Source organism: Ochotona princeps, chromosome 31 (genome assembly GCF_030435755.1).
Source record: "Ochotona princeps isolate mOchPri1 chromosome 31, mOchPri1.hap1, whole genome shotgun sequence".
Taxonomy (NCBI): domain Eukaryota; kingdom Metazoa; phylum Chordata; class Mammalia; order Lagomorpha; family Ochotonidae; genus Ochotona; species Ochotona princeps.
This window is the reverse complement of record NC_080862.1, coordinates 4,280,250-4,292,437: the sequence shown is the minus strand read 5'-3', so window position 1 is coordinate 4,292,437 and position 12,188 is coordinate 4,280,250. Positions and strand designations below refer to the sequence as shown.

At 40.6% G+C, this 12,188-nt stretch overlaps 1 protein-coding gene across 3 annotated transcripts in view; it reads right to left on the bottom strand.

Annotated features, from left to right (window-relative positions):
- VPS13A (vacuolar protein sorting 13 homolog A) overlaps positions 1 to 12,188 on the bottom strand; it is a 118,142-nt gene that overhangs the window by 56,870 nt on the left and 49,084 nt on the right. For all 3 annotated transcript variants that reach the window (XM_004591780.3, XM_004591783.2, XM_004591784.2), the window contains exons 32-38: positions 10,707 to 10,874; positions 9,034 to 9,338; positions 6,376 to 6,523; positions 3,576 to 3,723; positions 2,348 to 2,475; positions 1,834 to 2,003; positions 1,097 to 1,314 (exon numbers count right to left, since the gene is read on the bottom strand). In XM_004591780.3, the coding sequence (XP_004591837.2) occupies positions 1,097 to 1,314; positions 1,834 to 2,003; positions 2,348 to 2,475; positions 3,576 to 3,723; positions 6,376 to 6,523; positions 9,034 to 9,338; positions 10,707 to 10,874 (1,285 nt within the window). The remainder of the gene's footprint in view (positions 1 to 1,096; positions 1,315 to 1,833; positions 2,004 to 2,347; positions 2,476 to 3,575; positions 3,724 to 6,375; positions 6,524 to 9,033; positions 9,339 to 10,706; positions 10,875 to 12,188) is intronic.

The window sequence follows — 12,188 nt, the reverse complement described above, 5'->3', positions numbered from 1 at the left end:
AATCCTACACCCGCAGTGCTGCCATTCCATACGGGTGCTGATTATAGTCCTAGCTGTCCCACTTCTGATCTGCCTCCCTGTTTATGGCCTAGAAAATCCCAAGGCCTTGAGGCCCTACCCCACTTGGGAGACCCAGAACAAACTCTGGGATCCTAGCGTCACACCAGCCCGGCTCTAGCCACAGTGGCCATGCTCCCTCACCCTCTTTTGCTGTAACTCTTTCAAGTAAAAGATAAAAATGTCTTAAAATAAATAAACTCCTTTTTTAAAGATTTCTTTTTTATTGGAATGTCAGATCTACAAAGAGGAGAAGAGACAGAGAGGAAGATCTTCCATCCTTCCCCTGATCCACTCCCCAAGTGGCCGCAACGGCCGGAGCTGAGCTGACTTGAAGCCAGGGGCCTCTTCCAGTCTCCCACGTGGGTGCAGGGTCCCAAGGCTTTCGGCCGTCCTCGACTGCTTTCCCAGGCCACAAGCAGGGAGCTGGATGGGAAGTGGAGCAGCAGGGACAGGAACCAGCACCCACAGGGGATCCCAGTGAATCAAAGGTGAGGGCATTAGCCACAAGGCTACCACACCAGCCCATAAATAAACTCTTTAAAAATTAAAAACAAAAACAAAGATTTGATACAATTGAAGGCACAGGAACACTTTAAATGTGGGGAAAACCTGTCAAAACTGAAGAATTCAGTTTTCAAATCTTGATTTGGCACTTTTTATTCTAACACAATAAATACAGGAGAAAAAAGGGGAAAAAAACTCAGCAATTGAAAACCAAGATACAACAGAAATAAGTATGACTGCTTTCAACTAAAACACATCTTGAATTATGACTCCTGCTTGTTTTCTTCCACTAAAAAAATCCATTCAAATTACTGCCTGCAGAGCAAGCGCAGTGACTCATCCCACCGTCACACTTTCAAGGAAAAAGCCAACTGCACGTCCTTCCAGAATACGCAAAGCATTCTATCGCTGAAAAGTAACAGTTTCACCTTATTAATGTATTTATTTTGATCTTCTAAAAGCCCAGTTGAAGTAAGCGCTCTGGCAGCATGTCAGTACTACAGGCAGGGAGAGCACGTTAGCCGTCACTGACCTTCGTCCTTAGACGCCCACGTTTGAACACTGCTTTCTACAACTAAGCCTGCAGCGTAAGCTTCAAAAAAGACATTGGCCACAGTCAGGAGGAACTCCACGCTGGCGCAAATGTACATTTCTTGAAAGACTGCATCTGTCACGCAGTAATCGCGGACTCTTCTATGCTTCACGTCCATCATGTCCTTCTTCTCAAACCCAACAGTTAGGCCTATCATCCTGAAAAACACAACAGCAAAATCCCTACGTACGAGCAGCTTACAACAACTACACATACTAATGAAACGCGAGACCTTCTATTTCAAAGCATTTGGACTAATGTCCCTTGGGAAGATCCACAAACTGAAGTAATGGGCTTACAAGCTTCTGGAATGGAACTGTTTCAGTAAATTAGGAAGAGTTTCTTCAAGAAATCATCAGTTTTGAACGCAAGCATACTTTTTCTTCCCTGTTTCTCATGAATTTCCCATCGCAATTAGCATGGCTTAGTAATTTAGAGAATGGTGATTAATGCAAGATCAACTTAATTACTCGGATTCTTTATCTCCACAATCAGTGATAGCATCCAGCCAAAACAAGACATCTTCCATGTTAGCGGAGAGCCATCACTTGCCTACGTGGAAATGTACATGTTTCTAAGATATATCCAGAAAACGAACAAGCCAACTTTAGGTTAAGTCTAAGATAAAATCAACAATTTCCCCAGTAACAACACACAACACTAGCATTATTTCATACCTTGGAGTTGCTTTCTTGACATGAGGCCTTTTATCATCTAAAATGCAGTTTTTTAATGAGAAGGAAGATGATGTTGAATCATCTGAATACATTTTTGCAATACTTAAAATATTCTCCAGTTTAAATTCAGCAAGTATAAGGGAAGGATCCCGGACATCTGTGAAGGAAGCCTGTGGAGGAAATCAATGTGTGAATTACACAGAACAGTCCAGAGTGCATTTTACCAGAACTATTAGAAACTACTGCCTCTGTCAACTGGAAACAGTAAGCTTCTCCATTTCCAACAGGTTCTCCCACAAAAAGCTACGATGGTTCTTTTAATTTTAAAACTCACTTCTTACATGCATGAATTACTTCAAAACGGAAATGGTTAAATTATTGAAGTGAAAAGAACACCTATTTTTCTCCGAGGACCAAAGTCTACCTATCAACTCTACGTGAAACATGACCAAGTGCTCCTTAACAAACGCTCCGCTGCACACGCCTTCCCACGACATAGTCTCCCTGAGCTCACCTCCGCAGGACCTGGGCTGTACAGCACCATGGTGAGATAATCCGTTTTCAAGGTCATGTTCAGCATCGTCTTCACTTGAGACGCACGTGAGTGTACTTCTACCACAGCAGCCGTCACCACAGTCGCTCCTTGAAAAAGTTGAATTAAAGGAAAAAAATCAGGAAAAATAGCATTAAATCAATGGACTAAATGCACATAGTAAAATGATACTCAAAGAAAATCAAGAAGATTCGCGCGCGCGCACACACACACACACAATTTGTGAACTCAGAAATCTTGCCTTAGAATTCTTTCCATAATTACTTGGCATATTTGTATTTTCTCTCTAGTTGCATCAAAGTTTGCTATATGAAGTCTGTTACTCAGTGTGCATACAATTAGAATTACTACTTCATCTTCACAAACTGATCCTTTTATCACTGCCAATTCTATTCAAATCAGACCATTCACATACTGGGCCGGTTATGCTAGCTGGGAAGAATGAAATGCCCTATAATGCTGTGAATGTAAGATGGTTTTGAGTGGGAATTCTCTGTGCGAGGAAAAGCTGTGTGACACCAGGCCTTCACTGAGGTTGGGCTCAGGAATGTGCAGCCTTCACTTTTGAAGGAGGTAGGTCAGGAAGTTCCTAAAATGCCACAATGATGACTTCACCTTTGTCTAGTAAAATCATCCTGGCACTTTTAACCAAGCCAACTTTCTGTGTGCTCTCTGCTAAATTCAGATACAAGTCATATTCCACGTAGCACCTGGGATCCAATATTGGATGAAGCCTTTTTTTTCTGTTCTGTGCATCTACCTTCAAGGTAAGTTTTAATGTCGACCAGCTACTGATGATTTTCCTCTATTTACATGTCTAATATTATCACAATCCTAGTGTCAACAGACAATACCCCACATGGGATCCATGATGCACTACCCAAAAAAGGGAGAAGAGGCAGTAAAGAAGTAAAAGGATCACAGGGCAGTTGGGAAAACAAGCAAGAACAATGAATTTCAAAACAGGTCTAGGGATTTTGGTTCATGGAAGAAAAAAAATCAACAGAATGGTTAATAACAGTAATTTGGAAATGTTTAAACAGGATTAGTTGGTTGGAGACAGCTTCATCAATCCTATCTGTCCAAAACCAGAGAAAGGAAGGAAGGAAGGAAGGAAGGAAGGAAGGAAAGAAGGAAGGAGAGGCAGAGAGGAGAGAAAAAGGGGGGGCTAACTTAACACTAGGCGCACCTGCTGCATGGGGCGAAGCGCTGGGAACTTCATTACTAACATTTGGTTGGTCTTCCGCAGCAGCTGAGGCAATGTGATCGTCTTCGTACCAGATGTTGCCATACAACGTTTTAAAAATAATTGTTATATCTTCTTGACTGAGGATAAACTGTTTTAAAACATTAGATTTAATCAAGACAGTTTCTGTAAGGTACTTTGGGTCATTTCTAAATCTGTGGAAACATTTACTTAGAACCAATATAATGCCTACAGAGTAATTCTGATCTCACCAAATTTAAAAGATCTGTTTGTATAAGGATTCCTTTGACTACATTTCAAAGATAATACACATTAATTGGTGTTTTAATATTAAGGCCGGTAGCGCAGGTAATGGACCAAACCTGACCCTGCACTACCTGGCGCACATGAGTGAAGTCTGAGTTTCTTGGGGGATCGCCCAACTAGATCACTGACTCACATACCAGCCATAGGGAAAATCAGAAGCTACGAGGTCCAACCTTGGAGTACACACACTGGGACTGTCTCTCCTCAGCTGCTGCTGTCAGGGTCCCTGAGGCGTCATTAAGTGACTGCCCCATACCCCTACGTGCTGATGCAGCTTGGCAGCAAGAAGCAGTCCCCTCTCCTAGATCCCTCCGCCCAACAGACCAGGAGAATAAAAAGAACTGAACGTTTATCCAATCCACCTTCCTCCATACCTCGGCCCTCCCCATCTTAATCAGAGGCCCACAACAGTGTGCATCCCTCTCAACTTTGTAAACACTAAAACCAAAATACAAAATTTTATAAAATTTAGGTCAGGAGAACCTTAGTAATCCTAAATAGGTTTTAAGGTTTAAAATTTTATATGAAATTGTACAAAATTCACAAATTCAAAATAAAAATATAACAACAAAAAGATTTAAAATTTTTTTTGTTCCTTTTTTAAACTCATGGCAAATATCTTGTGATTATTATGAGGCAGGCACTGTAAAACCTGGCTGTCATAAATGAATAAACCAAGTAAAGTACAATTTCTAATGCATCTTTCAGTTAATTCATGTATACTAAATACCACTCAAATGTCACTGTTCACTCTTTCCAGCATCTCAGTAGACGAAGATATTTCTGGTCTCCTGCTCTGTGGCTTCTGTATGTCAGAACAGACTGTGTGGCCTAACCCCTAGATACCTCAGCAGTCAGAAATGACAAGCTACATCAGCTGACTAGAGCTGATTCTAGCTTTTCCCGCCACGCGAGGATAAGGACCAAAAGGAACCAATTCCGTGGGCTCCGTGGTTAGGTGCAACAGCTGCAAACTACCCAAGTGCATCAGGACAGGGCAAGGCTCAGCTGCTTCCTCGCAGTCTGTCCCAAGGTCAGGGGGCATGTGCACATGGGCTTGAGCATGGCCTCAACATTCGGCCTGAATTCTCCCTCACAGGAAAGGAAGCAACGTTCCTGCTACCCCACACAAATCTAACTATCTTGCCTTTTGGGGACACAGATTTCCCCAGCATGTTGGGTGTAACATGCTACTCTGCTTTAGAAATGTCTGTTGCCTTACAGACAGGAAGTGGCTTCAAACATTTACTTGACATCTACGACACTGTAAGTTAAAGCATCCATGTTATCTTTCACAGTTAGGAGCCTAAAGATCATCAGATGACACCTTTACATTTTAAATGTAAAGGTGCTAAGTCTCTACGATGGTGATTTCTCCTTCTGAACAGAATTCTTTCCCAGGGAAATACAAAAGGAAACTGGAGGCAAGAAGCAAGCAGGCAATGTGTTAAGTAGGTTTCTTACAGATGCCTCCTGGGGGCCCGGCGGCGTGGCCTAGTGGCTAAAGTCCTCGCCTTGAACACGCTGGGATCCCATATGGGCGCTGGTTCTAATCCCGGCAGCTCCACTTCCCATCCAGCTCCCTGCTTGTGGCCTGGGAAAGCAGTCGAGGACGGCCCAAAGCTTTGGGACCCAGCACCCGTGTGGGAGACCCAGAAGAAGTTCCTGGTTCCCAGCATCGGATCGGCGCAGCACCGGCCCGTTGCAGCTCACATCAGATGGAAGATTTTCCTCTCTGTCTCTCCTCTCTGTATATCTGAATTTGTAATAAAAATAAATAAATCTTTGAGAAAAAAAAAAAAGAAGAAGCCTCCTGGAAAGCATGCTGCTGCCCTTCCAGCAAGCATGAGACACAGTTCTGATTTCCATCCAGACGAGAGGAAAAATATGAATTTATGATGTTCCATTAGAGAGCTGTGAAGGAATGCCAACTATGAGGTCGATAAGTAATGTTCTACAAATGCATCTTAGGCATAGCTTTATCTCCAGTATTCTAGAATTTTCACTAGCTTCATGTTTATTTTTTAGATTATTTTATATATTCCTACATATATCATCTATATATTGATGATTCAAATATTTCCAGCCTAGAACTTGCCACTGAACTCTCTATTAATATTCTATTTGTAATACCATGCCTACTGTTTATTTCCTTCAAGGAACTGAATAAATGTCTTATCTTTCCATTTATCTACTTCCAAACAACAATCACTATCCTCCTGGCACTGAGTTGGTGAAGTTCCCTGAAGCAAGACACAATGGCATAGCTCTCTTCCTGCAACTCCAATTTCCAGCGTGGGGAGGCACATAGTAGGCAATCAAACATCTGCTACAGATGAATGGAAAGCCTTCATTGAATTCTAAATTATCACAGTTGCTATTTCAACTCTGCCTCAGGTGATTACGCTTCAATTCAACATCCATAAGCAGTAATTCTCAGCAAACAAAACAAAAATCAATTTGCACCCCAAGTTACCTCCATGGGTTTTAGCTGAGCATTCACGTTAAAAAAAGGAACTTCTTGGTACCACTCCCAAGACAAATTTCGCTCGACAACCACTTCAAGATTTAATGGCAGCAGTATATCCAGCACTTGTTGGTATGTATCATTAATATACTGAGACCTATAAATACAAACATTATTCTGAATTGCTTCATATGCATGCAGATAATTAAAAGGTTTCTAGTGACTTAATTAAATTGAACATTTTAAACACAAATAGAGAATTAGTATTTTACATATGTGAAAACAAACAATATCAGGTTAAAAATACATCAAGTAGGGCACAGCCAAATAGGACATGTTCCATCCCACTACAAACCTAGAAAGCTTTCTCGGAGCTCAAGTGTTCCAAATCATGGAGAAATAAATTTTTAACATAAGATTTTTTAATATTATAATAAAAACATACCAATTACACAGCAAATCATTAAAATAACAATTATCTCTACACAATTTGTAAGCAAACATTAAAGACATTATAAAAACATTTTAAATCACTGGTTCAGATAAGTGCAAATATCACATAATACCTAACAAAAAGATTAAGCTGTACCACATTTGCTGGATGAAACCAGTTGTAAGTGCGGAAGTTCATATTCAATTGAACTGTATTTGCCTTTCTAAGCACTTACAAAGCTAAGAACTAACGCTCAGCATTAAGAAACACATTCAAATAAAAGCCCCAATAGAATCCAGTGTGACCAGAAAAGCTCCCCACTGCACATCAGGGTCTTCTCATGAATACCTCCACAGCAGAAGCTACAGCTGCCCAAGATGTGACCCAGAAGTCAATTACTACATTTGGGGTTGCTGCTGGGAAATGTCAAGAAAGCCAATAAGGCTTAGCCAGGTAGGATGCAGTGCGCATCGGCATCTCAAAGCTTCTTGTCTTCCTGAAAAACCATGTCAGTGCATGGTCACAACATAGTGTCTTAGAGGGTTGTGACAAGGACTACCCAGCCCCTGGCTGTGGGTGTTTGGGGACCAGGGTTGTGACAAGGACTACCCAGCCCCTGGCTTTGGGTGCTTGGGGACCAGGTCTGAAAAACCAAACCATGAAGCATTGTATTTCATTGTTCCTACTGCTATTGTGGAGGTAACATAATTTGAGGCATTAACCCACCGTCTGATGTTCTGCACACAACATATCATTATTAACTAACCGACCAATGTGAGATACCAGGGTTGCTTCCAGGTCTGTCCTTTGCTACGCCATGAGCTGCCCTGCCTCCCCGACTCAGTTCTGCTGGCCTTCATTCCTGCAGCACCACTGTTTTGTTCTTCATAGATTTGCAGCACTGGCACACGACAACTGCATTTTCAAGTGCAATTTCACAGTGCTACTTTTCAATAACGTACTTAAGTCTAAATTGGCAGCACTTTTTTTTTTCCACAAAAAAAGATGTGTTTGTTCTTATTGGAAAGAAAGTTTTTACAAAGATAACAAGAGAAAATTCTTCCATCTGTTATTTCACTCCCCAAATGGCCACAGTGATAAGAGCTTCATATTATATATGCAGAAATGTGTATTATAAAAAACTACACATGAAATCCATTTTTTTTTTCATTTTTCTATTAACTTTTTGAAAAACTCTCGTACATTTTTTTTTAAAGACTTCTCTTTCGGAAAGCTAGACGCACACAGACAAGGAGAGACATGGAGAGCAACACCTTCCACGCTGGTTCACTTCTTAAATGGCCGCCAATGGCTGCAGGTGAGACAACTCCAAGCCAGAAGCCCCACGTCTCCCAGGCTGGTGTGGGATCCCACAGCTTTGGGTCGTCCTCCACTACTTTTCCAGGCTACAAGCAGGGAGTTGGACGGTAAGTGGAGCAGTCGGGATAGGAACTGGCACTCATATAGGACACTGACACTTACAGGTGGAGGATTAGCCAGTTGAGCCATCCTGCTGGCCCATAATTGTCAGCAAATCTTTAAACTAAGGTATGAAGCTATGCAGAATTTGAAGTATCATTTTCTTAATGGCAGAAAAAAAAATGATCGGGACTCCCTCAGAATGCCTATTATCAATCATTTTAAAATGACACTAAACTTACACATGTATTCATGTATTCTTGTAATCCCCACTTAATATAGTAAAAAAAAGTCTAAAAGACCTTTAATGAATATTATATAAAATAATTTTAATGGCTGTGTAATATTGTACAGTTAAATCACTGCCATTTAATCAGCCTATTAATGTGCTGTTTCCAATTCTTCAATGTAGGAAATAATTTTATCATTATCATTGTAAATATCTTAAATTTCTTCTCTCTAGATCAGAAAATAAATGTAAAAAACCACTGAAATATCTGAATATTCGTTGATTTCCTTACATCTTCTTGATCGTATGCCCAACTGTTAGGCAAGACTGCAGTCCACAACTTGTTTATTCATCTAAACTCAAGCATCAGATCATGGGGCAAAGCTGACGGGAGAGCCGAGTTACAGCGTTTGCAGAGTGAACATGTTAGAAATTCTCCTTTTCTTGATCTTACCAAAACGTAGTACGGCGAGAGAGAATCACAGTATTAATTAGTTAGGGAAGATTCAAATCCCACTGCACAAAACGTATTCAAGATACCCAACACGTCAGACTGCATCCCACACGCCCAGAAACCAAGGCCTACCTGTACAGCCGCATCTCACTCAGCTTCACTGTGATCAGATCAATGACAGGCGGGGGGTTGCTCTGGCTCTCCGTTATCATGTAGAAGGTATTCTTCATGGTGATGAGTCCAAAATCAGCAACAAAGATGTTCTCAGCCACCGGGGACTGTGGGATCACCACCACAGGGGCTTTGATGTTCACATCCAGGGCCATCCGGGAGCTCCTGCGTGCCAGTTCCTTCACACCAGTAGCAGCCATGCCCGCGGCCTGAACAGTTGCCTCGGCCAACGCTTGTTTTGCTGCTTGAAAATTATCTATAAAAGCCTATCAAGGTAATGGTTATGTTCTTATACCATCAATAAAACAATAAATGCATGTTGATGCTTATGATTTTATTTCCATTAAGAATTGTTAGTTCCATAACTAGGCATATTTTATTCAAAATCTGAAGATCTATAAAAAAACAATGTCCATAGTAAAATTTATTAACACAAAAGATATGAGTATTCCAAAAAGTTTATGCAAAATGGTATTTGGAGATAAATTTACTTGGACACAAAAAGTGTTTTTTTAAAAACTGTATGTTAGCACAGATGAAATAAAAATCACCCTTGGAATAAAGCAATATATCAATCCTTCAATGTCTCATTAATATATATTTTTTGTACTCTTACTTTGCAATAGAAACACACCATATTTAGAAGATTAAAAAAGCAAATTTTTCTTCAAAAATTCTCAAAAATCTAGTTTCTTAATTTTAAGATACTTTTATGATGTAACACTGCCTGTTTGTAAGCCTTTTCAGCCCTGGTTTACTTACGGTATCACATATTTATGTATTTTTTAAGATAAAGAATGCAGTTATTTGAGACCCAGACAGGGGTCCCACCTTCTAGGTCACTTTCCAATTGCCTGCAACAGCCGGGACTGAGGCAGGCTGGAGCCGGGAGCCGGGAGCCGGGAGCCGGGGCCTGGACAGGGACCCACGGGTTTCACGTAGCACCACTGCCTCCCAGTGCCTGCGCTGACAGGAGGATGGAGTAAGAACCGAGCACGGCTCTGCTGGGGGGGTAGACACCTTCGACACCAGGATAATTACCCGACTCCCACGTCCTTAGGTATGATTAGCTACTTACACTCTAGAACTCAGCGCACATTGAAGAAACAGATAATAATGATAAAAAGACATAATACTGGAAAAAGTATCACTGCAACCAGGAAAAAAAGGCAACAAAATACAAATTTGTGCAAAACACACACACACACACACACACACACACAAACCCATAACTGTAGAACAAAGACAAATGGAGATTAAACCTCTTTAAAGTTCCTATAAGGCAATTAAAAAATTTTAATGAACAGAAAACAAAAAAAATTTAATTCTATATTCAGTGTTTTTTCATTAGAGTTTGAAGTGAAGCAAAATATTTAAACCCACGTTGCACTGAAAAAATTAGATATGTAAATATCATATGCTTTATAATGCACACATTTAACACTAATATATTAACATTTTTTCAGTAGCTTGTAATATTCTCATGTGAACTGATTTTAAACATTGTAATGTATTACATACAAAAAATTATGAAAACTCATGGAAAAGGCATCAAGCAAGGAATTCCTACTATTCTATTTTCAACATACCACAATTTCAGAATAACATAAAAAAGAATTTATTAAAATACTTACCAGTACAGTATACAGAAATTTCGTGACAAAAACCACCTCAATGCAACCAACAGTTAAGTCAACTTGGAAGTCCACCACGCTCATGTCTGTGTATGCAGAGCCGGCAGTTGCATCCACGTAAGAAACCACTTTGAAGCTGAAAACTTCTTTTCCAGTTATATACAAAGCCTTAGGGAAATAAAACTAAATTATTGTAACCCGTTTTTGAAGTGACATCTTCATCACAAAAAGCAAAAGTATCCAAACCAAATTCACAGAACATAACAATTTTATTTTTAGAATGTATACTACAAGGTTTTCAAATTGCTGACTTCAGCTCCCTCTGTGAGTCAAAAATTCAAATTAGCAGGTATGTGTGTGTGTGTTTTAAATGGTGAGCATCAAATACTCGAATATGCATCTTTGACTCACGGTATATTCTTTTGTACTAAGAGTCACCATGTAAGCATTTCTTGGCTCACTGTCCAAAATATGAAAACTGCACATCAACATGTAACTGAAATCTACTTTTGGTTTGACATAAGTGAACAGATTTCACAGAGTGTTCTGGAACACTTTTAATTTTTGAGTTTGTTAACAGTCATCTTAATTTCTAACTAGGCATCACCGAGAGATACCAATTTAAATTGGAGACAACAGAAGACATATAACCTTTCTTTAAAATTCTGGAACCTGGCAAGGGCATGAGTATTCTTGACTGAATGGTAGACACGAGGGCAGTGGGACAAAGAACCATCGAGTGAGCCAATCTCAACAACAGAACAAAGATTCTCCCAAGCCAGAGACATGAGGGAGCTCTCCAGGCTGAGTACAAGATTGGGCTGTAAAAGAACTCTACTTCTCCATTGTGTCTAGGATGCACAAGGCTTGCGCAAGCGCCACTCCAAACCCTATCAACACAGAAACACCACCAAGAACCACAGAACTGTAATTTTCCTTAAGGCCAGTAGAAATCTGAGGCGCAAGAACAAAGAAACACAGGAAAAGCTAAGGAAAAATGAAAACAGGTGTTTCAGGGAATTAAAAGCATTAACTCCCTGGGGAAAAGGCTGTCAGGAGCTAGCCAAGACAGGAAATAAAATTCTGCTGCAATATTCAAGGCCCACTGTGGACTATGTGATGCAGAGAATCCCTGGAGACCACTGACACAGGAGGGCCCTGCTCAGCGGCAGGCACTTGGTGAGACTCTGGGAGCTCGCAGCGAGACTGCAAGCAGAGCAGAAAATACCTCTAGCTTCCCAAGGAAGGGAATTGAAGGAGGTCAAGGGAGAAGACAGAGCGAGACAGAGGAGATGGTCAGGACAGAGAACAGGCAGGGGACAGAAAAGCCACTTGCAGAGGGAAAATCATAAAAACTAGAGCAAATGCCAACTAGAGCAAATACTAAAAGACGCTGAAACATTCTATAACATACCATATACAAATCCTAAAGTCAGAAAAATCTGACAAATGATGTAAGAGAACAAAGACAGGATACAGAGC